General features: G+C 42.1%; 1 protein-coding gene across 34 annotated transcripts in view; it reads left to right on the top strand.

Moving 5' to 3' along the window:
- The first annotated feature begins 8,565 nt into the window (after nucleotides 1–8,565).
- The window catches only part of NAA16 (N-alpha-acetyltransferase 16, NatA auxiliary subunit), a 66,734-nt gene continuing 49,504 nt past the window's right edge, over nucleotides 8,566–25,795 (top strand). For 21 of the 34 annotated variants that reach the window (XR_014819580.1, XR_014819581.1, XR_014819576.1 and 18 more), the window contains exons 1-6: nucleotides 8,566–8,850; nucleotides 14,069–14,153; nucleotides 16,236–16,340; nucleotides 18,178–18,335; nucleotides 19,626–19,760; nucleotides 25,205–25,358. Coding sequence is in view for 16 of the 34 variants with exons in the window: in XM_021065630.2 (XP_020921289.1) it covers nucleotides 8,797–8,850; nucleotides 14,069–14,153; nucleotides 16,236–16,340; nucleotides 18,178–18,335; nucleotides 19,626–19,760; nucleotides 25,205–25,358 (691 nt within the window). In the remaining 18 variants the exon portion in view is untranslated. Of the gene's footprint in view, nucleotides 8,851–9,040; nucleotides 9,466–14,068; nucleotides 14,154–16,235; nucleotides 16,341–18,177; nucleotides 18,336–19,625; nucleotides 19,761–25,204; nucleotides 25,359–25,795 lie in introns of all 34 variants that reach the window. The other 13 variants (XR_014819578.1, XM_084981887.1, XM_084981886.1 and 10 more) reach the window with 4 other exon arrangements.

Genomic DNA, 25,795 nt, shown 5'->3' with positions numbered 1-25,795 from the left:
GAGCTGTGGTGTAGGTTGCAGATGCAGCTCAGATCCCTTGTGACTGTGGTGTAGGCCAGCAGCTACAGCTCCGATTAGACCCCATCTGGGAACCTCCATGTGCTGCAGGTGTGTCCCTAAAAATAAATAAATAAATAAAATAAACAGTTTCAGGAAAATGCAAATATATTGCCTTACTTTTTTTTTTGGTCTTTCGTCTTTTTAGGGCTGCACCCACGGCATATGGAGTTTCCCAGGCTAGGGGTCTAATCAGAGCTGTTGCTGATGGCCTCTATACCACAGCCACAACGCTGGATTCGAGCCACGTCTGCAGCCTACACCACAGCTCACTGCAACACCGGATCCTTAACCCACTGAGCAAGGCCAGGGATGGATTGCCTTACTTTGAATATTTAACAGCGATACAGAGCTTGGAGATTGAATTTACAAATCATTGACCTAGTGCCTCAGTATTTCTTCCCGAAAAGCAAAGGCAAATATAATTCTGTATTACTGACTTCACAGCATATTTTCTTATGTTGTGACCAAATATAAAAAAAGGAGAATTCAGGGTTCCCTTGTGGCACAGTGGGCTAAGGAACTGGTGTTGTCACTGCAGCTGCCTGGATCACTCTTGTGGTGTGGGTTTGATCCCTGGCCTGAGAACTTCCACATGCCCCTGGTGCAGCCAAAAAGGGGGGGGGGAATTAGATATAAATGTAAATATCTAATGTTTATTACCTATTTCAAGATACCAACTTCTTTTTTTTTTTTTTTTTTTTTTTTTTTTTGTCTTTTGAGGGCCACACCTGTGGCATGTGGAGGTTCCCAGGCTAGGGGTCTAATCAGAGCAATGGCTGCTGGCCTACACCACAGCCACAGCAACGCGTGAGGGAGGCCAGGGATTGAACCCGCAACCTCATGGTTCCTAGTCGGATTCGTTTCTGCTGCATCATGACGGGAACTCCTCAAGGTATCAACTTCTACCACCTACATATCAGATACTACTGTAAATGGTTTAGGTCTATTAATTAATTTAATCCTTACGACAACCCTAAAATACCCATTTTACAGAAGAGAAAACGAAGGCACAGCGTTAAGGTAACTTGTCCAAGGTAAAAGAGTTACTAAGTGATATTGCTGAGATTCAGTCAAGGCCATCTGTCTTAGTGACCTGTAGCTCTTAAGCTCTGATGTGGCCTTTCTCCTCCAGAAAAAAAAAAAAAAATTCAGTCATTCATTCAGTAACTGTTGAGTGCCATTAACATTCTCACTGTCCTAGACATGAGAATTTAGCAGAGAATAGAAAAGACAAAAATCTTCACCCTCAGGGAGCCTATATTCTAGTAGGGAACAAAGTCCAAAACCCCATATAAGATGTGCTCCTAAATCATCTAATGAAATCCTTTCATTTTTTCTTTTTCTTTTCTTTTCCCTGCTGTTTTTATTTATTTGCGTTTTTTTTTTTTCTTTCCTCCGCTGTACAGCAAGGGGACCAAGTTACACATACATGTATACATATTTTTTTTCCTCCCATTGTTTTTGTCTTTTTAGGGCCGCACCTGCATCATACGGAAGATTCCAGGCTAGGGGGTGAATTGGAGCTGCAGCTGCTGGCCTATGCCACGGCCACAGCCACACCAGATGCAAGCCACATCTTGGAGCTATGCTGTCCATGGTGGCAACACAGGATCCTTAACCCACTGAAGGGGGACAGGGATCAAACCCGAATCCTCATGGATACTAGTCGGGTTCATTACTGCTGAGCCACAATGGGAACTCCTGAGTTCCATCTGGATCACACTTTCTGGTAGAATCCAAGGTCCTCTGCAGGGGACCTAAAATGTCATAGGCTGGCCCCAGGGATGAGTGATGTTGTTGATACGGGTGATGCTTGTTGAAGTGGGGGCACGGATGGTGTTCAGGAAGAAGAGGAAGGAGGCCATGAACTCGCTCCAGAATGTCAAGGAGGGAGTTCCCGTCGTGGCGCAGTGGTTAACGAATCCGACTAGGAACCATGAGATTGCGGGTTCGATCCCTGCCCTTGCTCAGTGGGTTAACGATCCGGCATTGCCGTGAGCTGTGGTGTAGGTTGCAGACGCGGCTCGGATCCCACGTTGCTGTGGCTCTGGTGTAGGCCCGGTGGCTACAGCTCCGATTGGACCCCTAGCCTGGGAATCTCCATATGCCGAGGGAGCGGCCCAAGACCAAGAAACAGCAAAAAGACCAAAAAAAAAAAAAGAATGTCAAGGAGAAGCCGATCAGCATGACCCCAAAGATCACAACACTCAGGAGCCCTGGAAGGAAAGGCTGAAAGTGAAGAAGAAGAGGCCGGAACCCCTGGCCTCCTTGCACTGTGAGATCCTCATACACCTTGGACGTTGTGAAGAGCTCCAGGCCAAAGACGGCCACCACTGCAGCCACGGTGGCCATGCTTTGGGCCAGGACCATGCCCCAGGTCAGCCCAGGCACGTGGGCGTGACTCAGGTCTCTGCGGCAGGGAAGCCCAGTTTGGTTGGAGCAAATGTGGACGTGCCATGGCCTGAAGAGGCGGTCCTTGATCAGGAGCCAGCGGTCATCACTGATGAAGATGGAGAAGAGGATCATGGCCCGTGAGGCCAGATGAAGGATTCAAAGATGGACCAAAGATGGCGTTCCCATCGTGGCTCAGTGGAAATGAATCTGACTAGGATCCAGGAAGATTCACGTTTGATCCTTGGTCTCGCTCAGTGGATTAAAGATCCGGTGTTGCCGTGATCCATGGTGTAGGCCAGTGACCACAGCTTAGATTCGACCCCTAGAGCCTGGGAGCCTCAAAATGCCACAGGTGTGGCCCTAAAAAAAAAAAAAAAAAAAAAAAAGAGGGTGTTAAAAACACAGCAAACTATTCATTGAAAAAAACATGTGATGCATATATATATAAAAGGCTGAATTATGAATCTTTATTTTTCTTTTTATAGAATTAGGAATTTTCTAAAATTTTGTGATGGGTGTTGTAAAGAAGAACACTTGAAAAGAAAAAAAGACATTATGTCATGTTTGATTGAAAAGCCTTGTGGAATTATTATTATTGGATCAATCTATGAAGTTAAACAACCTGTTTCCAAAAAGTCTGATGTATTACCAGATAGCACTTCCAAAAATAGTCATAAAAGAGGTTAATTCAGTGAAAAAAAAAAGCATTTTAATTAGATTAGAAAAAAGAGCTACCATGTCTAAAATATTTCTCACAATAAAGTCAACTATGGGGAGTTACCATTGTGGCTCAGTGGTTAATGAACCGACTAGTACCCATGAGGACATGGGTTCAATCCTTGGCCTTGCTCAGAGGGTTAAGGATCTGGCGTTGCCATGAGATGTGGTGTAGATTGAAGACGAGGCTCAGATTCCGTGTTGCTGTGGCTCTGGGAACTTCCATTTGTCATGGGTGCGGCCCTAAAAAGACAAGATAAAAAAAAAAAAAATCAACCATGACTAGTTTCTTTGTTGAATGAATTTGCAATGGGCACGGACAATTTGGTATCTCTTTGTCAGAAACAAAATGATCTATGTTCCTCTCCTCCAAAGTGGGGCATGCTAAGACAACAAAATATGTGGTGCTATTTTCCAGCTCCATCTAGAGCAAAATTAGCCCGAAATCCAACAGGATAGGGCAAGAGGATTTCACTTAGCTTCTTCTTAGAAACCTCCAGATTGTTTTAAAGGTCCTGAGGACACTCTTGTGTCTAGAGTTCTAACAGAAGGTTTATTTGTGTCCTACTGAAAGTATTTCATATCAATAAAGAGTCAGCTAGGGCTTAGGGCTTTCCCAGAGAGAAGCAAAGCACCAGAGTTTCCTCAGCCCTGGACGTTCTTTTTTTCTTTTATTTTTAGGGCCACACCTGCAACATATAGAAGTTCCCAGGCTAGGGGTTGCATTGGAGATGTAGCTGCAGCCACAGCAACACCAGATCTGAGCTGCTTCTGTGACCTACACTGCAGCTCAGATCAAACCCACATCCTTATGGATACTAATCGGATTGGCTTCCACTGTGCCACAACAGGAACTCCTACAATGGCTTGAGACTTTAATCAGATAGATTTTACTATATATACAAAGAATAAAGATTTTAATCAGACATATATTTACTATAAAGTGAAGGCAGGAATTAATTAGCAATTTAATACAAAATTCAAGCTCTCACTAAGGCGGAAAAGAAATAGAAAAACAAAGATTAATCTATTTGTATTTTTATAAACTACTTTTTCTGACAGAAACAGAATACAAAAAATGTAAAGGCAGAATATCTTATTTTCATATATTCATTCTGCTTCTCAGATATTTCCTAGCTTGAAAAAAATGGAGCTAAGAAATACGCCACCTGCTGGCACTGGTAGAAGCTACAGCACAAGCAATTTTCAGAGTCGAGGAGTTTAAAAGACCTTGAAATGTTACCTAGTACAGCGTTCCTTTTATTCTTAACGACAACAACAAAGCAAAAAATAGATCCTGGAGACTTCCTTTTTACTCTATAAAATAGTATGAGCTGGAGTTCCCATTGTGGCTCAGCAGTAATGAACTCAATTAGTATCCCCGAGGATGGGGGGATCTGATCCCTGGCCTCATTCAGTGGGTTAAGGACCTGGTGTTGCTGTGAGCGGCAGGGTAGGTCATAGCCATGGCTCGGATCTGGTGTTGCTGTGGCAGTGGCATAGGCTGGCAGCTGCAGCTCTGATTCGACCGACCCCTAGCCCGGGAACTTCCATATGCAGCAGGTACAGCTCTAAAAAGACAAAAAAAAAAAAAAAAAAAGTATTAGCTTATTAATAAGCTCACTTCATGTCTTCTATACCTCCTTGGTAATTTCATCTCTTCCATTTTTCACCCTAAATTTCAGGCTAAATACTTTCTTTAAATTGTTTACTTCGGTTTCAAATTACACATTTTCGAGACTTCATTTCGATAAATTAAATTTTTCTATCTTTTTCTACTAACAGTAGTCTTCAAATACCCTTTATAAGCCTTAAATACTTTTCAATGTAGATCCAAATCTTCACTGAGGAATACACTGTCATCTAAACTGTGTATGTGTACGTGTGTGTGTGTGTGTGTAGATACGTCTTTTTGAATATATCTAGTCTATTTCTTTTCTATTATGAAATATTCAAATGCATCCAAAAGTAGAACAGTAAAATGCCCCCCCCCCATGCAGTCATCACGAATTCTCAATATACAAATATATTTTGTCTTTTGTCTTTTTAGGGCCGCACCCATGGCATATGGAAGTTCCCAGGCTAGGAGTCAAATTTGAGCTGCAGCTGCCAGCCTACACCACAGCTCAAGGCAATCCTGGATCCTTAACCCACTGAGCAAGGCCAGGGATTGAACCTATATCCTCGTGGATGCTAGTTGGGTTCATTAACCACTGAGCCACGATGGGAACTCTGTGAATTCTCAATATTATCAAACATCTACTCAGTGTTCACATTTTCCTGTTTGCGTCCGATTTTTTTCTTTTTTTTTTGCACTTGTTTGATCAAGATTCAGAGAAGGTCCGAACATAGCAATTTGTTCCTATATATTTGTTTTTTGTTTTTCCTTTTCTTTTTTGGCCTCCTGATGGCAAATGGATTTCCTATGCTGCAACTGCGGCAGCAATGGGTCCTTTAATCCACTGTGCTGAGTTGGGGATGGAGCCTGCGTCCTGGCACGACAGAGACACCACCAATCCCCTTGTGCCGCAGTGAGAATTCCTAGTTAGTCTGCTTCAATCTATAGGTTCCCTCCTCTTTTTAATTTCTTTTACTTGGCAATGTATTTGTTAAAGAAACCAGCCTTGGGGAGTTTCAAACTAGACTAGATTTTTCTAGACTCCTGTTCTGCTGTTTATCATGCTCCTTTGTTTTCCGCATTTCCTATAAACTTGTCTAGATTCTGGATTGGGATGAAATTCCCTGATGCAGTGATTTTCAACTCTGGTTACACATTACATCCATGCGAGCAGATTTTTGAATGCCCAATCTCCAGCCCACCCCAACTGAATCAGAATTTATGGAGGTAGGACTCAGGCAACAGTAGATTTTTTTCCCTTGCTTTTTTAGGGCTGCACCGGCGGTGTATGGAGGTTCCCAGGCTAGGGGTCAAATAGGAGCTATAGATGCCAGTCTGCCTCCATGGCCACAGTAACGCAGGATCCGAGCCTGCTACCAAACCACATTCACAACAACACCAGCTATCACAGAGAGTGATATGGAATAAGCTAGGCTCAACTGGGCCCATAGGAGACGTTCCTAAAAGATAAACATTACTTGGAGTTCCTACCATGGCTCAGCAGAAACGAATCTAACTAGCATCCACGAGGATGTAGGTTCAATCCCTAGCCTTGCTCAGTGGGTTAAGGATCTGGCGTTGCCATGAGCTGTGGTGTAGGTCGCAGACGTGGCTGGGATCCGGCGTAGGCCAGTGGCTACAGCTCCCATTAGACCCCTAGCCTGGGAACCTCCATATACTGTGGGTGCGGCCCTAAAAAGAAAGAAAAAAAAAAAGGATAAATATTACTTCTCTTCAGATACTTACAGTTGGTACTATGCCATTTTACCTTCTTTGCCTTTACTTTCTCTTTTTTTCTTTTTCCATTTGTCATTTGAAATTGGCCTTGAGGTGAGGCTGAGTGTGCTTGAGTTGGTTGAGATACATTCCAGAAAAGCCCCTGTCCTATAACCTGACTGGAGCACTGGAGCTTCAGCTCATCCCACTATTAACCCTTTACTCGTGGAGATGGTGATACCTTGGGAGCCAAAGAATTTTCAGAAATCAGCAGTATCGTGGTTGGTAGGGACTATGAGAGTGGGGCCTTCTGAGATGCTGTGAGCAGACATCCCCTGCCCCTGTTGGTTGCCAAGGAGCCCACCATCAGCTCGGCTGCCACTCAGCCCAGTTTCCCAAGAAGCCCTCCTTGCCTTCATCCTCTCTAATTGCTTGGGGAGCCTCATTTCAGTGCAGAACACAGAGGTCCTTCTGGACCTCCCCCTCCACTCTTTTTGAGCCCTGCCCACACCCAAAAAGTTCCAGGGAGGGATGCCAGGCAGTTCCTGGGCCTAGGGATGGAACCTGCACCACCAGAGTGACTCCAGCTGCTGGAACCTTACCTGCTGAGCCACCAGGGAAATCCTGGACCTCCCCCCCTTCTCTGTTTTAGAAGACCTCCCATGACACGTTCTCCCACCTCCAACAAACTCAGACTAGAGGGGGGAAAAAAAAATCAAATAAGCCTCACCCTAGCTCTGACTACAGCCCATTAAATGCAGCTTTGCATCAGTTACCCTATAGTCTCACAAAAGGTCACAAATGAAGATCCAGAACATGTATAAATAAGTTTATGTGCCTAATATTTACATATTGCTTAATATTAAGCCTACATTGTATGTACGGCTAGTCTCTCTCTCTCCTTTTTTTTTTTTTTTTTTTTGCATTTTAGGGCCTTACCAGCAGCAGGTGGAGGTTCCCAGGCTAGCGGTTCGATCGAAGCTGCAGCTGCTGGCCTAGCCACAGCAGAAACAATGCCAGATCGGAGCCACGTCTGCAACCTACACCACAGCTCATGGCAATGCCAGATCCTTAACCCACTGAGCCAGGCCAGGGATCGAACCTACAACCTCATGGTTCCTAATTTGGAGAATCCTTTTTTTCTGACATTTAAAACGTGCTTTCGCATCAGCCCACTCAAGTCCTGCCAAATATGACGTTATGAATAATTCTTTGGTCCACACTGTAAAGACTTCTCTTAAAGGCCAAGTCCAGGGGGAAAAGAAGGAAAACAGGTTCGTCCTACATCAAGAAATATACCTTCAGGAGTTCCTATTGTGGCTCAGTGTTAATGAACCTGACTAGCATCTGTGAGGACGTGGGTTCTATCCCTGGCCTTGCTCGGTGGGTTGAGAATCTGGTGTTGCCTGTTGCTGTGAGCTCACAGGCATGGCTCGGATCTGATGTTGCTGGTGTAGGCCTGGTGTAGGCAGCAGCTGTAGCTCCGATTAGATCCCTAGCCTGGGAACCTCCATTTGCCACAAATGCAGCCCCAAAAAGCCTTTCGGAGCTCTCTTTGTGGCTCAGCTGTAAGAACCCGACAGTTAAGAACGTGACTGGTACCCATGAGGAGGCAGGTTCAATCCTTGGCCCCGGCTCTGTGGGCTAAGGATCCCGCCTTGGTGCAAGCTGCGGGGTAGGGCAGCAGCTGCAGCTCGGACTGATCCCTGCTCTGGGACCTTCCATATGCCACGACTGCTGACCCTTTAAAAAAAAAAAAAAAAAAAAAAAGGAAAAGGGAGAAATATATGTCTTCTTGACCACTGTTTAAATTCTTTAGAGGAGAGAAATAAAAGAAAGTCAGACTCTGATATAGCTAACATTATCTTGGGCTACAAGGCTAACAATCGGAGCACAATGCAAGGTAGCACCTTAGGATGGGCTGGGTCGAGATGCGGATGGCAGAGGTCACTGCCTAACACACGCCCCTAGAGGCTCGCCGCGGGGCGTCTGCGCATGCGCGCGCTGCCTCGCCGCTGGGAGGCGGGGGGCGGGCCCTGGCTGCCATTTTGCCCCGCGCGGGTTCCGCCACCGCTCTTCCCAAAACAATATCGGGGTTCGGGCGGTCTGTCCCAGACCGGCTTCCTTTCCCCTTGCCAACCCCGCCCGACAGCCCTGTCCAGTCTGCTCAGACCCAGCTCTAGGCCAATGAACTGACCCGTTGTCCGCAGGCCGGCTCTTCGCCGCGGCTCGTCCGGGTGCCCATCCCGCGAAACGGAGCGCGTGGGCACCCAGCCTCTCCGCCGGCCGCGATGCCGAACGTGCAGCTGCCGCCCAAGGAGAGCAACCTCTTCAAACGCATCTTGGTGAGTGGTCGGTGGCCGAGCCCCGGCGGCCCCCTGCGGCCCCGGGTCCGGCGAGCCGAGCCGTCCGGCGGTGGCGGCGCCGGCGCCTGCGCGGCCGGGCTCGGCCCCCCGGGCTCTTTGTTTATGTGCGTGCGCGCGAGTGCAGACCCCCGTGTCGCCGGGTCAGCCGCTCTCCTCTCGTTCTCTGCAGCCAATCCTTCCAGAAACTTCCTGCCGCCCGCCGCAGTCACCCTGGGCAAGGGCGCGCTGGCCGGGCAGTGGCCCCGCGCCCTCTGCGGCGTCTTGCGGCCCATCTCGCGACCTCCTCCTCTTCGTCCTCTCGAGTTGGTTTCATTTGCCATCCTCCCTGCGTCCAGGTGTTCACTGCTTTATGCTGATTCTGTTGCATCGCGCACCCCAACACCTAGGAAAGCGGGCATGAACTTCTGGTGGAGTGGGGTTCGATTTATACAGGTTGCGGGAAGATAAAACCCTAGGAGGCTGATCCTTTGGGAGAGAGTTTGCCAGCCTTTGGTGTGTACTTACCGTCTTTGGGAAGTCAGTGACTCGAACTGCATTTTTAAGTTACAACGTCGTACACGGCTCTGATTGCTGTTAACTCGTTCCGGCCCTGCGGTGAGTAAGTGATTGAAACCGCGGGGACTGGCTGGTGTTGCCCTTGACGGGAGCTCTTACTCTGTTAACGAGCCGAAGCCTAAATGCTGGTCCTGTAATGAAGTCTGGCCGAGAGTTATCTGTAGGTTGTGTGTCACAGTCTTGGTACCTACGGTTTTCCAGGGAGGAGAAGCAACATGCCTTTGCTTTTCTCACTAGACATTGGGGACCGTAGATTTTATATAATATGTAAATAGGTAGCCGTCCTTTCGAATCTCTTTCCTCTGAAAACAAGTGTTTAGGTATTAAGGGGGATTTTTTTTTTAATTAATCGGAGCTTGTGTTGGTTATGTGACTATTAGCTCTTGCTTACTTTTATTGTAACTTAGAATGGTTTTAAAAGTATTATCATGCTGCAGATAAAAAACCATAGTAGCCTTTCTGTTTACGCCAATAGAAACTTCATTCATACTTAGTCTTCAGAATGTTAAACATACATAGTAGATGGGACACAAAATTTTTTTCCATTTTATTTATTTATTTTTTAATTACTCAATGAATTTTATTACATTTATAGTTGTGCAACGATCATCACAACCAAATTTTATAGCAGTTAAATCCCAGATCCCCAGCGCATCCCTCCACCCCCTAGGAACAAAAATTTTAAGTCTTAATTTTTTATGGTGCTTAGTGCTGAGCAAATAGAAGTGTAAAAACAAATTTTAAAGCATTTGTGGCACATTGCTTTACTCGACTTTGTATGCCTTTTCTTATTTTATGTTATTTATTTTTTGCTTTTTAGGGCCGCACTCGCAGCATTTGGAGGTTCCCAGGCTAGAGATCCACAGCCACAGCAACGCAGGATCCGAGCCACATCTGCAGCCTGCACCAGAGCTCATGGCAATGCCAGATTCTTAACCCACTGAGTGAGACTGGGGATCGAACCTGCAACCTCACAGATCTTAGTTGGATTCCTTTTCACTGTGCCACAACGGGAACTCCAGTTTTTCCTTTATTTTACTTTCACTTTTTTTCTCATATCTTTGTATTTTTCACAGTGTGGAATTGGAAAGGTAAAGTTTTCTGCCCCTTTCAGGTAGGGTGTTTTTTTGTTTATTTTTGATCTAAGGAATCTGAAATATGTTAATGAAAAATCATCAATTGATTTTTAGTTGGATTTCAGGATACTTGGCATTATACCTAAAAGATGACAGAACACTTATTTTCTTTGTGGATATTTTCAAGTTCATATCTTGTTATCCGTAGCGTAATAAAAAACAACTATATGATTTCTTACACTCTAGCTGTAAAAAATGTAAAAACCACTGCCAAGTTAACTTTATCCCCAAATAAATTGGGAAATGCTAAATATTTTCTATCTGGATCTGTAATGTTTATCATAAGTTACATGAATTTAGGAGGAATCATTTAGGGAATGACTTTATCTTCTCACAGTTGCAATAAATGAGGGCAAAATTTTCCTGTGACAAATTCTATAGCAAACAGAGGTCTATAATGAAATTATTTTTAGAAGCTTGGTTGGTGGACCAGAGTGCTTTGCCGCCAACAGTAACTTGTTGAAAATTAAGTGTCATTGTACTTAAACACACCCATACAGATTCACCAGGTTGCTTATCACGTGTTCTGCCTGGCCTGTACTTGCCTTATTCCTTGAACTGGCTCCAGCATTACGCTTTGTTGAATTTTGGAGCCACTCCATGCCCATGAGACAGTCAAACCCAGTGATGGTAAATGACTCAGTGTCTAAGTTTCTCTGTTTGGTAGCAACGTTGAAATTAGAATCTGGAGTTCCCATCGTGGTGCAGCAGAAATGAATCCGACTAGGAACCATGAGATTGCGGGTTCGATCCCTGGCCTCGTTCAGTAGGTTAAGGATCCGGCATTGCCGTGAGCTGTGGTGTAGGTTGGGGATGTGGCTCAGATCCCGAGATGCTGTGGTTGTGGCGTAGGCCAGCAGCTGTAGTTCTGATTAGACCCCTAGCCTGGGAACCTCCATATGCTGCCGGTGTGGCCCGAAAAAAAAACCCGAAAAAAAAAGCACCTAGAACCTGTCTTTTCTACTAAGTGTGTTTCCCTTAGTGAACTTCAGACTGTTCTTTAAACTGAGTGCTTCGATACTGGAGAGGACTACCTGGGTTTAAGTTGTGGCCCTGACACTAGCTTGTGAGTTCAATAACTGTGCCTCCGTCTTTCCAGCTAAAATGGAGATCACCGGTATCTCATGGATTTTCCTGGGATTTAAGTAAGGAATAAATAAAACTGCCTGACACGTAGTAAATGCTTCTCCTAAGTGGTAACTATTAGCATTACTGTTATTGGTAGTATGCTATTATTGCTTCCGGATGACTTGGTAAGGCAGAAAAAAAGCATATTTCTCTTTTCCTTTTCCCCAGTAGTTCCTTCTGCTTGTTTTTTTTCTTCTTGTCACTATTAGGTGAACTCCTAAAGTCAAATTCAGATTGTTAATTTTTTAATTTTTATTTTAAAATATTTTTGGAGTAGGTAATATATTCATATGGTACAAAATTCAGGTTTTCTCCTACTGTGTCTCCCAACCATTGAGTTCTCTTCCCCAGAGGCAATCAAGAATACTCAATTTAAAGATTTTTTTTTTTTTTTTTTTTTTTTGGTCTTTTTAGGGCCACACTCGTGGCATGGCATATTGAGGTTCCCAGGCTAGGGGTCATATCAGAGCTGTAGCTGCAGGCCTACACCGCAGCCACAGCATAGTGGGATCTGAACCATGTATGATGTACACCACAGCTCATGGTGACACCGGATCCTTAACCCACTGAGCGAGGCCAGGGATCAGACTTGCAACCTCATGGTTCCTAGTCGGATTCATTTCTGCTGCGCCGCGACGGGAACTCCACGATGGTACTTTTTTGCTTTGAGCTTTAAAGACTCTATATATTGACTATATATTGAGCAGTGCTTATGTGTCTAGAACCTGAGGATGTAGCAGTGTTTACAATAGGCAACGTCCCTGTTCTCATGGCGCTTACAGTATGGTGGGGAAGATAGACAGGATCAAAATAAATAATATCAGGAAATGATAGCACTGTGTAGAAAACAGAGTAGTATGATTGTGTGTGGCAGGGTAAGAGGCTGGCAGTATTAGACAGTGGTCAGGTGGGTGACGTGTGACCCTTCACCTTAAGGAATGGGAAGACCTGAGGAAGAGCACTTTGGGAGGTAGAAGGAACACAAGTGCAGAGGCCCCTGAGGTGGGGGTAAGGTTGGCATGTTGAGTGCTGGAAAGTAACTCATAACCACAAAAGAGAGAGAGTGAGTTAAAGAAGGTTAGATGGGAGTTCCCGTTGTGGCTCAGCAGAAGGAATCTGACTGGTATCCGTGAAGATGCAGGTTTGATCCCTGGCTTTGCTCAGTGGGTTAAGGATCTGGCATGGGTTGTGAGCTGTGGTATATGCCTGCAGCTACAGCTCCGATTTGACCCCTAGCCTGTGCTGCGGGTGGGGCCCTAAAAAAAAGCCCCCCCCCAAGACAGAAGGTCAGATGTTCTCTGGTTGATGACTGGAGGGCTAGCATGATTACTTAGCCTGGTTGGAGGCATTTAGGAATAAAGAGGTTGCTTACATGCATATTAGACTGGTTATGGAAAGACCATCGTCTTTGGAGTCAGACCAGAGTTTGCAACTAATCTGAACCCCTTACAAACACATTTTATGAGCTTTTAAGTTTCAGTTTCTACATCTGTAAGGTGGAAGTAATGGAATTGTTGTGAGTTTCGTACAGACACATACTAGTTGCTCAGTAAGTAGTATTTTTTTGAATATATGCCTTGGTTCCATTCTTTTTTTTTTTTTTTTTTTTTTTTGGTCTTTTGTCCTTTTTTTTAGGGTTGAACCTGCGGCATATGGAGGTTCCAGGCTAGGGGTCTAATCAGAGCTGTTGCTGCCAGCCTATGCCAGAGCCACAGCAACACCAGATCTGAGCTGTGTCTTCAGTCTACACCACAGCTCACAGCCATGCCGGATCCTTAACCTGCTGAGTGAGGCCAGGGATCAAACCCTCAACCTCATGGTTCCCAGTCGGATTCGTTTCCACTGTGCCTTGGTTCCATTCTTGAAGTAGCAAAGACTTTTAATGCAGTTTCTGGTATTTTTCTGATAATGTTATCACATGTTTTTGCTTTTTCACTTTTTTTTGGGGGGGGGCTGTGGCACGTGGAAGCACCCCAGCCAGGGATCAAACCCTTGCCATAGCAGTGACCCGAGCCACTTGAGTGACAATGCTGAATCCTCAACCTGCTTTGCCCCCAGAAAACTTGTTCCTGCTTTTTGATTTTGAATAAAAGAATGCTTTTTTGATTTTGAAAAAAGAATGTAACAGTGTGTTGGTCAACAAAGTATTTTTTTCTGTATCTTTTATGAAAGTGAAAATACTCAGAACATTTTGGAAAGGAGTATGTAACAGCTTTGTTTCATGTTATAAGTGATATGAATTGATATAAAACCTTTCCATCCAGTATGTTTTAGACCTAATACTGGATCTTGAATTCAGAATTTATATACTGCAATGAAAAGTTGTTCCTCATGTACATTCTCTTTATATAATAATTTTTGTTTATATTTCTTTACAGAAATGTTACGAACAGAAGCAATACAAAAATGGCCTCAAGTTTTGCAAGATGATTCTTTCAAATCCAAAGTTTGCTGAACATGGAGGTATTATCTCACCTATGAGAGATTGCTTTGGGGAATTTTAGTTCCAAAGTCAGATGGATTGGATTCCTAACAGTGAGAGAGGACACTTCCCAGATCCCATGGCCTTGGAGCACTCTGTTAGAGCGCATAAATGTGTAACATTTTTACCTATGCTTCATATCAGTCTTCTTCTAGGTTACTTTATTTCTATTATGCTTAAGTATATTTATTTACAGCCTTTACTTTTAGAAGGAGAAATGGTTGGCTGCTCTGAATAATTGGTGTGTTGACCTGTATTTTTTTATAGACCTGATTTCATTTGTTACTCTGAATAGAATTTAAATTTATCCTTTGCTTTTTTTTTTCCCCTTTATTTCTTTTTTGGCTATCTCATGGCATATGGAGTTCTCAGGCCAGGTATCCGATCCGAGCCGCAGTTGTGACCTAAACCACAGCTGTGGGAACTCTGGGTCCTTAACTCACTATGCTGGGCCAGGGATCAAACCTGCATCCCAGAGCTCCCAAGACCGGACCCCATCCCACCACAGCGGGAACTCCTCCTTAGACTTCATATACATAAGATTATAACAATATTTGCAACACCGAAGTAGTATGAAGATACAGTCAAATGCAATTTATTTTTTGGTAGATGTCTTTTTTATATGCTTGCTGACCTTCATATATAAATATGATATTACTGACTTACCATTTGGATTATCTTGGGTGGTTTTTCTAGCACTGATAATAAGTCTGTATTTGCTTGTCTCATCCTTTTCCACTGGTGATTAGTGTTTGGTAAAAGGACGGATCAGGTTAGGCATGTAAATCATGATTTTGGGAAGTTCCCATCGTGGTGCAGTGGTCGACGAATCTGACTAGGAACCATGAGGTTGCGGGTTCCATCCCTGGCCTTGCTCAGTGGGTTAAGGATCTGACGTTGCCGTGAGCTGTGGTGTAGGTCACAGACTTGGTTTGGATCCAGTGTTGCTGCGGCTCTGGCGTAGGCCGGCGGCTACAGCTCCAATTAGACCCCTAGCCTGGGAATCTCCATGTGCCGAGGGAGCGGTCCTAGATAAGGCTCAAAAGACCAAAAAAAAAAAAAAAAAAAAAAATCAAGGTTTCAGTAGCAGAGCAAAGCTCTGAATATTAGACTTGAGTAATTCTTGAAACCATCTTATTGGGAAAATAGGCTGACTGCTCAGCTTTCAATAAAGTTTAAAAGATTATTTGAAGAAAATGGAAGGAAGTCTTCATTTCATAGAATTTTAGAAATTAAAGCTTGTTTCCAAGCTGTTTAGCAATGGAATCCTTATCCATATGGAACCCTTGGGGGGAAATTCATTATATAAAAACAGATAAAATAAGTTGTTTGGTTGTAGGTACCTGCCTGGACTACTAGATCACAATTTCTGAAACCCAGAGTCCCTGGAGATCATTTTGAAAACCATTGTTTTTGTCTAATGCTCTTCTTATAGATTATTTAAAGAATTATTTCATTCTATACTATTTTCCTCTAACAACCTTAGACATATTCTTGGGTTTGCACTCCCATAATCTAGTGTTGTGCTTTTTAAATGCAAACTGATATTAACTTAGCCTAGCTTGAATTCATTGGAATAAACCTCCTGCCAAAAATAAAATCCATTCCAATATTCGAGTATGGTGATTTTTAAATTATTTGATCTTTTTAAGGTAGATTGAGTGATTTTGTGGTGTATAAAATCAGATGATTTGATTCTTAATTAGAATTGAGCTCAAATGAAAGCCGTAGTCTGCTGCAGTAGATTCACCTCAACAGGACTCGGATCCTGCTGTTTTCTTTATTTCAGCCGAACAATCTGAACCTCCTTTATAGAGTCTTTAAACGGCAGAAAGCATTTTACCAACTCAGTCCCAGACTGAAGAATTTCAGAAGAGAACTTGGGCTAAGCTTTAAGCAGATACATAAAGATACTTTTACTTTTTTTATGTGGAGAGAAGCTCTTCTAACTATCGTATTAAAGGGGTGAATACTATCAGCATTGGTAAATCTCAGATGTTAAAATAGTGTTGAGAATAATTTTAATCTTTCATGTGTAAATAGAGGTTAAAAATATTTTTCAGAGACTTTGGCTATGAAAGGATTAACACTGAACTGTTTAGGAAAAAAAGAAGAAGCCTATGAATTTGTTCGTAAAGGCCTTCGTAATGATGTCAAGAGTCATGTTTGTATCCTTTTGCAGTGGTTAATAGTTGAATGTCACTTATGTTCTTTTCCAATTACTAGTTTTTTCTAACTCAAAAAAAAAAACCTTACTGTGAAAAAATTTAGAACTATGTAAAAGAGGGAATTATGTCTGTTTTTCAGTTTTAATAATTATCAATATTTTTAATTAGTTTCATCTGTTCCCTGTCCCTTGTTTGTTGTTGTTGTTTATTGGAGTATTTCAAAGAGGATCCCTATGCAATGTATATTTACTTCAGTTGTGCACAGTGTGAGAGAAAAGTAATTTTAATAATTATATGTGACTTGCAACTGATTTTTTTTTTTTTATATACATCCGTAAACTGAGTGATACTTTCCCCATTCCAGGTGGTGACTTACCTGTATGGTAAAATTTGTGTTCCTAAAAAACTCCTTAAACTTTCCTTCAGAAGTTTTAGGAGTTCCCATTGTGGCACAGGGGAAACGAACCTGACTAGTGTCCGTGAGGTTGCAGGTTCGATCCCTGGCCTCACTAAGCGGGTCGGGGATCTGGAGTTGCCGTGAGCTGTGGTGTAGATCGCAGATGCGGCTTGGATCCCGAGTTGCTGTGGTGTAGGCCAGCAACTATAGCTCCGATTTGACCTCCATATGCCACAGGTGTGGCCCTAAAAAGCAAAAAAAAAAAAGAAAAAAAAAATTTTATAAGGAAAATTCGGAATGAACTCGTAAAATAGATTTTACGTCGTGTTAAATATTTTTTTTTTTACAAAGATATTCATGACAGCTTTATTCAAATTAGATCGGGAGACAACCTAAATGTCTGTCTGCTAATGAGTGGAAAAATACGACTTAGTAAATACATATAAAGGGATATTATTTGGCAATAAAAAGAATAAAGTATCAAAAATTGATACTTCATAAATGAAAACATTCTACTAAGTGAAAGGAGCTAATTACAAATGATCACATACTGTATGTCGTGTTAAATATTTTATTGGTTCTTTAGCGTGGTTTCTGTTGTACAGGAACTTAGCTGTTACTTCACTGGATACTTAGGATTGTATTTGGCTAGTATACCCATTTGTAGAAAAACAAAAATATTTTTTAGGGGTGGATCATTGAAACTTTTAATTTCTGTTTTGCCTATTTACATACCTATTCACAACCTTTTCACATAGTGCCCTTGTGTCTTAATTTTTTACGTTTAAATCATCTATCCTTTAGCCAATATTGAACATCACTAGTAGTCTTTAGTGGTGTTTTCACACATTTAGCTTAGAGTTCTCTCAAAATACGAAATTCTTATTTCTTATCCCAGAGCAAAGAGAAAAGGCCTGTAAATATAGCTCTTTTGGCCCCAAGATGTGCTAAGACTTTAATTTACGTTAAATAAAAACCTAATTTTTGTGGCCTTCCGTAACTGCCGGTTACATGTTGTTTTATATTTGATTGAATGTATGCTAGTTTTAAAAGATAATTGCGACTTCTGTATATATTCCGTTTTCACACATAGTGTTTGAGAATAAATGAATGTTGAGGTGCTGGCGTAGCAACGTGAGGGGTAGAGGGTAGGAAACAGGAATTTTTACCAGTAATTTTCTAAGATTACTTTAAAATGCATTATGGAAAATTTCATGTATGTACAGAAATAAAATAGAAACATGAACTCCTATGTGCCCATCACCTAGCTTCAATAATTTAACAGTTGTCATTCAAGGCTGATTTCATTTCATCTTCCATCAACTACTCACTGTCTCCCTCCCTCTGCTCCCAGATCATTCTGTCAAGGTCAGCTTTATGTTAAATATGTAGCATAGCATATTCTAGTATCTGTGAATGTCTATTTCCTTAACAAAATAGGTTGGCATGTGTATGGACTTTTGCAGCGCGCTGATAAGAAATATGACGAAGCTATTAAGTGTTACCGCAATGCCCTCAAATTAGATAAAGATAATCTGCAGATTTTGAGGGATCTCTCTCTGTTACAGATCCAAATGAGAGACCTTGAAGGTTACCGTGTAAGTATTTCAGTCTTAAATGAATTTGTTTTTACAATAGGTGTATTTCAGAAGCCCGTGAATTCAGAATGAGGTGAACAGAAGATCGTGTAGACGCAATTATTTATAGTGTGTGGCAGAAGGAGAAGGTCCCTTGGACTCTTCCTCCAGTAATAGTCATGGAATTGTGTACTTGATCATCAAAAAAGGATAATTAATTAATCATTTAATTATTAATCATTAATTATTAATCATTTAATTATTAATCATTTAATACTTTTTAATTTATTTTTTGCTTTTTTTTTTTTTAAGGGCTGCACCTACAGCATCTAAAAGTTCCCAGGCTAGGGGTCAACTTGGAGTTGCAGCTGCCCGGCCTACGCCACAGCCACAGCAGCGCAAGATCCATGTTTGGGACCTGCACCACAGCTCAAGGCAGTGCCAGATCCCCCACCCACTGAGTGAGGCCAGGGATCGAGCCCAAGACCTCCTGAATACCAGTCGAGTTTGTAACCCCCTGAGGCACAACAGGAGCTCCCAATTAATGTTCTTTATTATGGGTTAGAAAATACAACAGAGTATTCTGAGAAGGATTGCCCTAAAGGTAGTCCAGACCTCTTCAGATTTGTTACTCTGCTAGGCATCTTGCTGTGTTTACTGCACTTAGTATCCTAAATTCACTGTGTCCACAGTGAACTTTTCTCACTTTCTCATGTGAAGGAGGCTACGAACTCTTCTTCTTTCTTTTTTTCTTTTTGCTCTTCTACTGCCATAGTCGTCCTTATACTCCATGCCTAGATCTTTGCAGAAGTTGTAAGGGTTCTGCTGAGTCTAATAATGGTGCCATTCATCAAGCTTGTGCGATTTTTCTTTGTTAGGACTTAGTAGCCTAGATGTGATAGGGGTTACAATCAGTTATCTTTAGAAATGAAGTAAAGAAAGCAAGAATATTGGCAAGAGACTGGTTACTCGGTGGGGTGGTGAAATAAATGAAGATTAAAGAGCTGCTGGTTAGAAGTGAGGGACTGGAGGTACTGGCGGGGTCCAAGAGCAGGGGTAGGAAGGTCACCGCGTGAGAGGGTTGTCATGGGAGCTGTAACCAGAGAGTGAGGTCTCTGACTTGTTCCGATTTCTGGGTGACAATAAGGAGTGTGAAAACTATCTCTCTTTTATTCTGGAGTTCAGTGATATTCGTTGAATTCATTAGAAAGGAATTAAAGGTATGTTTCCTTAAACCTGTGTGATGAATTGTGTTTTAGAGAAACTTACAGTGAAAAAAAATTACAAAGTGTTTTTTTTTTTTTTTTTAAGGAGACAAGATATCAGCTTCTTCAGTTGCGCCCAACACAACGTGCTTCCTGGATTGGATATGCTATTGCATACCATCTGCTGAAAGATTATGATATGGCACTAAAATTGTTGGAAGAATTTAGACAAACTCAGCAAGTAAGATCCTCATTTTAACATTTTCTCCTGTCGAACTAAAATAGTTGACTTCTCTGTTGTCTCTACCCCCAAGTATGAATTAGTCTTTTAGACCTGTGGCAAAAGTTGATAAAAATTTTGATGTAATTGGAAAAAGTTAAAGCACAGAATTTTTGTTTGTTCGTTTTTAGGGCCACATCTGCAACATATGGACTTCCCTATGCCAGGGGTCGAGTAGGAGCTGGAGCTATATCTGCCGGCCTCCGCTACAGCCACATGGCAAGGTGGGATCCCCAACCCACTGAACAAGGCCAGGGATCCAACCCACATCCTCATGGATACTAGTTGGATTCGTTTCCACTGCGCGACAGGGGAATGCCAAAACATAGGATTCTTAATATAAAATAAATGATACAAAAATTTTTTGTATTCTGTAATTTCAAAAAAAGAAAATAATACATAAAATTGAAAATAGTTTTGTGATTGTAGGACTTGCTTTTCTAATATATATTGCTTTATATTTTATATAAATATGTTAATAAATACATTTTAATATAAATGTTAAAATAGAAAAATTTAAAAAATGCTGTGTAGCACAAGTGAAATTAATAAGATGTTAACATTTTGTCACAATTGCTCCAGATAATAATTAGTTTTAAAGAAATAAAATGTTACAGAAACAACTAAAGTCCTCCCGTGTCCCTCTGTAGAGGTAGCCATTGTTCTAAAACTTGCATAGATCATTTCTAGTCGTATATGCATTATGTATCAGTCTATAAAAGTTACAAACTTATTTTGTATATTTAAAATTTTCACTTTATACCTAAATTGGAATTGCAGAGTTGTAGCTCTTTGTCTGCCGTTTTCCTAAGTATTTATATCATCATTTTTTGAAGTACTTGTACTAATGTGCATGCCTACTAGCAAGATTTTATAGTTGCCATTTGCCTGCATCCTTGCTGACACTTGTTAGCTATATTCGTTTTTCCAGTCTTCTGGATGTGTTTATCTCATTATCTTTTTGTGTGTATGTTTCTTTGATAATTAGTGAGAGATGATGGGATAAGAGATATCTGCACTTTTCTTTTGATGTCTCTGTCTGGTTTCATGGCATGGGTTAGGGCCTTATTCCCCTTTGTTTTTTGGGAGAGTTTTTGAAGGATGGTGTTAGTTTTTATGTAAACATTTGCGGGCAGTCAGCTGTGATGGCATCTGTCCCTGGGCTTTCCTTGATGACAAGTCTATTGGTCTATTCAGATTTTCCATTTCTTCTTTTCTTTTTTCCTATTTGTTCCCCCCATTTCTTCTTAAGTCAGTTTCAGCAGCTTGTGTTACTTGGTTTCCTCTAGGTAATCTAATTTTTTGGCATATGATTTTTCATAATAGTCCCTTATAATCCTTTTTATCTCTATAGGATTTGTGGCAATGTCCGTCCTTTTATTATCCATTTCAGTAGTCTTTCTTTCTTCTTTTCTTGGTCATTCCAGCTAAACGCTTGTCAATTTTGTAGATCTTTTCAGAGAACCAGCTTGCAGTTTTGTTAAATTTCTCCATGGGTGTGTTGGTGTTTGCCTTTAGCACTCAGCCAGGCAGTGTACAACCCTGCCTTAGCCTTCACTTCTTTCTTGTGCAGCATCTCAAGGTTGGCAAGGGGTGAGAACTTAGGGCTTTCTCAGTTCTTTCTGAACATGTGCATAGCTCTGTACATGTGGCTTTTCAAAGCCAGTACGGACATCGCATTTCCCAGCTTTTTTTGAGGGGAGCGCTGTGCCCACAGCATGTGGAGGTTCCCGGGCCAGGGATCAAACTTGTGCCACAGCAGTGACCCAGGCCACTGCAGCTTTAACACCGGATCCTTAACCTGCTGTGCTACAGCAGGAACTCCTTCCCATCTTCTACTTTGAAGGTTTTTGTCAGTGTGTTGTTTGCCCCACTGTTGTCCATCTTTCAGGCACTATACTTGCCCGTAATCATTTTTTTTTTTTTTTTTTGGATTCTGGTTCTTTTAGTGTTACCTTTATGACATTGGGGAATATTCTTTTTTTGAAAACTTTTACTTTAAAAAAATTTATTTGTTTTGCTTTTTGGGGCCCCACCTGCGGCACATGGAAGTTCCCAGGCTAGGGATTATATCAGAGCTACAGCTGCCCGCCTATGCCACAGCCACAGCAACTCGGGATCCGTCCCGAGTCTGTGACAGCATAGCTCACGGCAACGCCAGATCCTTAACCTGCTGAGCAAGGCCAGGGATGGAACCCGCAGCCTTATGGTTACTGGTCGGATTCGTTAACCACTGAGCCACGACAGGAACTCCTGTCCAATTTTTTGATAATAACCATCTTAGCGGATAGGTAGTAATATCTGTTTCAATAGTATCTCTGTATTTTTCTTTTCTTTTTTTGTTTTTTGTTTTTTTTTTGTCTTTTTGCCTTTTCTGGGGCCACTCCTGCGGCATATGGAGGTTCCCAGGCTAGGGGTCTAATCGGAGTTGTAGCCGCTGGCCTACACCGCAGCCACAGCAAAGCGGGATCCGAGCTGCGTCTGTGACCTACACCACAGCTCACTGCAACGCCAGGTCGTTAACCCACTGAATGAGGCCAGGGATCGAACCCGCAATCTCATGGTTCCTAGTCGGATTTGTTAACCACTGCGCCATGACGGGAACTCCGTCTGTATTTTTCTAACAACTAATGCTATTGAGTATTTTGTCATGTTTTTATTAGCCATTTATATGTCTTCTTTGATGGTATGTCTATTCAGACCTCCTACCCATTTTTAATTGGGTTATTTGTCCTACAACTGAATTGTAACAGTTTATTGTATGTACTCAGTACAAGTTCCTTATCAGATGTACCATTTATAAAAGTTTTCTCCTAGTCTGTGGCTTGTATTTTCATGTTATTAATGGTGTCTTTTGAAGAGGAAAAGTCTATAATTTTGAAGATGTACAAATGAGCAAACCTTTTCTTTCTTTTTTTTTTTTTTTGGCCATGCTTTAGGCATGCAGGAGTTCCCAGGCCAGGAATTGAACACGAGCCACGGCAGCCACCTGAGCCACTGCAGTGAAGACGCCAGATTCTTAACCTGCCGAGCCACATGGGAATGCTATCAATTTTTTTGTTTATGCAAAAGGTCACAAAGGTTTTCTCTTATTTTTCTAAGATTTCTTTCACAGTCTTAGTGTTCATGTTTAGGTCTGTGATCCATTTTGAATTAATTTTTGTATATAGTAGGAAATATGTATCTAAGGTTATATTTTACTTACATATGGATATGTAGTTGTCCCATCATCATTTGTTGAAAAGACTCCCCTTTCCCTATTGAGATATCTTGGCACATTGTTGAAAATCAGGGAGTTCCCGTCGTGGCGCAGTGGTTAACGAATCCAACTCGGAGCCATGAGGTTGTGGGTTCGGTCCCTGCCCTTGCTCAGTGGGTTAAGGATCCGGCGTTGCCGTGAGCTGTGGTGTGGGTTGCAGACGCGGCTCGGATCCCGCGTTGCTGTGGCTCTGGCGTAGGCCGGTGGCTACAGCTCCGATTCAACCCCTAGCCTGGGAACCTCCATATGCCGCGGGAGCGGCCCAAAGAAATAGCAAAAAGACAAAAAAAAAAAAAAAAAAAAAAAAAAAAGAAAAGAAAATCAGTTGACCAGAATGGAAGGGTTTTTCTTTTTTTTTCTTTTTTCTTTTTTTTTTTTTTTTTGGCTTTTGGCTTTTGAGGGCTGCACCTGTGGCATATGGAGGTTCCCAGGCTGGGGGTCTGATCAGAGCTACAGCTGCCAACCTACACCACAGCCGCAGCAACACGGGATCCCAGCCGAGGCTGCAACCTACACCACAGCTCACGGCAACGCCGGATCCTTAACCCATTGAGCAAGGCCAGGGATCGAACCCGCAACCTCATGTTTCCGTTGCGCCACATCGGGAACTCCTCTTTCTTTATTTTTTAGGGCCACACCCACAGTATATGGAAGTTCCCAGGCTAGGGGTCCAATTGGAGCTGCATTAGCCGGCCTACGCCACAGCCACAGCAACTCCAGATCTGAGCTACCTCTGCAACCTACACCACAGCTCATGGCAACGCCAGATCCTTAACCAGTGAGTGAGGCCAGGGATTGAACATGCGTCCTCATGGATACTAGTCGTGTTTGTTACCACTGAGCAACAGCTGGAGCTCCAGAAGGGCTTATTTCTGAACCTTGGATTCTATTCCATTGATATCTATGTCTATTCTTAGCCAGTTCCAACCACACTGTCTTGATTACTGTAGCTTTATAGTACGTTTGAAATTTGAAGCGCATGTCCTCTTACTTTGTTCTTCTCCTTAAGGTTCTTTTTGTCCATGCAGTGTTACTTTTATTTCTATTTGAATTTTAGGATCAGCTTGTCTGTTTCTGAAAGCTTGGTGAGAGTTTGATAGGGATTACCTTGAGTTTTTAAAAGATCACTTTGGAGCGAATTGCCATCAAAACAGACCCATGAACATGGACTGAAATGTCTGTCCATTTATGTAGCTCTTTAATTTCTCTCTGCATATTTTGTAGTCTTTGGTGTATGGGTCTTGTTCGTTAAATTTATTCCTGAGTATTTTGTTCTTCTGGATGCTATTGTGATTTAAATTATTTTAATTTCATTTTCAGATTTTCATTCCTAGTATAAAGAAATATAATTGATTTTCATATATTGATCTTGTATTTGTCACCTTTCTCAGTTCCATTATTCTAGTGGTTTTTTGGAAGATTCTTTAGGATTTTAACCATTTTTATACTATTTTTGGTTATAGGATTTGCTGACCTCTTCACTTTGCTGTAGACAGAAGTCCCCACCCCTTTATTTGTTCTGAAGAATATATTAATCTTCTTTACTGTTTGCCACTCTTCTCTTTGTTTTTAATATGATAAAATATTTATTTTTAATTTTCGTAAATTAACATATAACTTTATTTTTAAAAAATTTTTATTTTTTCCATTATAGTTGGTTTACAGTGTTCTGTCAGTTTCTACTGTATAGCAAAGTGACCCAGTCACACATACATATATATATACACTCTTTTTCTCACATTATTCTCCATCATGTTCCATCATAAGTGGGTTGTTTTACTACGTCTGTGTGAATGGGAGTTCCCGTCGTGGCGCAGCGGAGACAAGTCTCAATAGGAACCATGAGGTTTCGGGTTCAATCCCTGGCCTCGCTCAGTGGGTCGAGGATCTGGCGTTGCCGTGAGCTGTGGTATAGGTTGCAGACTCAGCTTAGATCTGCCATTGCTGTGGCTCTGGCGTAGGCTGGCGGCTGTAGCTCTGATTAGACCCCTAGCCTGGGAACCTCCATGTGCTGTGGGTGCGACCATAAAATGACAAGAAGACCAAAAAAAAAAAAAAAAAGTCTGTGAATGACTTTCCTGAGAAAGCAGTTAAAGATCTGTGACTGCTTTGATTATTTAATAAATAATTTGGTTATTTTTTTCAGGTTCCTCCCAACAAAATAGACTATGAATATAGTGAACTGATACTGTACCAGAATCAAGTGATGAGGGAGGCAGATCTGTTTCAGGAATCTTTGGAACATATAGAAACATATGAGAAACAAGTATGTGATAAACTTTTGGTGGAAGAAATTAAAGGTAAGTTGGACTGCTTTTTCTTTTTTTATGGTCTCAATTAAAGAAAGGAGTAAAAGCTATATAATTTTTATGTCCTAAGTGAGACTTTCTATATATATCAGACAGTGTTCTGACCATTTTATTATTAAGCCATCACTAGTTGATGTAGTCCTCGTAACAATCCTGTGATGTGGTTCTTAGATCCTTTTGAGAGTTGGGGAACTGAGGAACAGAGAGGTTAAGTGACTTATCAGAGTCACACAGCTGCGTAAACTGGGTAGTGCTGAGTGCTGGATTTGAGTGCAGGGATTTTTGACTCCAAATGCCATTTTCTTTTCCTGCTTTTTGGCCCCACCCATGACACATGGAAGTTCCCAGGCCAGGGATTGAATCTAGGCTGCAGCTGTGGCGTCACTGGATCCTTAATCCACTGCACCAGGCTGGGACTCAACTTGTGC

The sequence above is a fragment of the Sus scrofa genome, chromosome 11 (assembly GCF_054392235.1).
Source record: "Sus scrofa isolate SSC_HxYL_T2T_F1_AM1 chromosome 11, Sscrofa_HxYL_maternal_Yorkshire_Landrace_v2.0, whole genome shotgun sequence".
In the NCBI taxonomy this organism is placed as follows: domain Eukaryota; kingdom Metazoa; phylum Chordata; class Mammalia; order Artiodactyla; family Suidae; genus Sus; species Sus scrofa.
The sequence above is the reverse complement of the archived record's forward strand: the minus strand, read 5'-3'. Positions and strand labels throughout refer to the sequence as shown.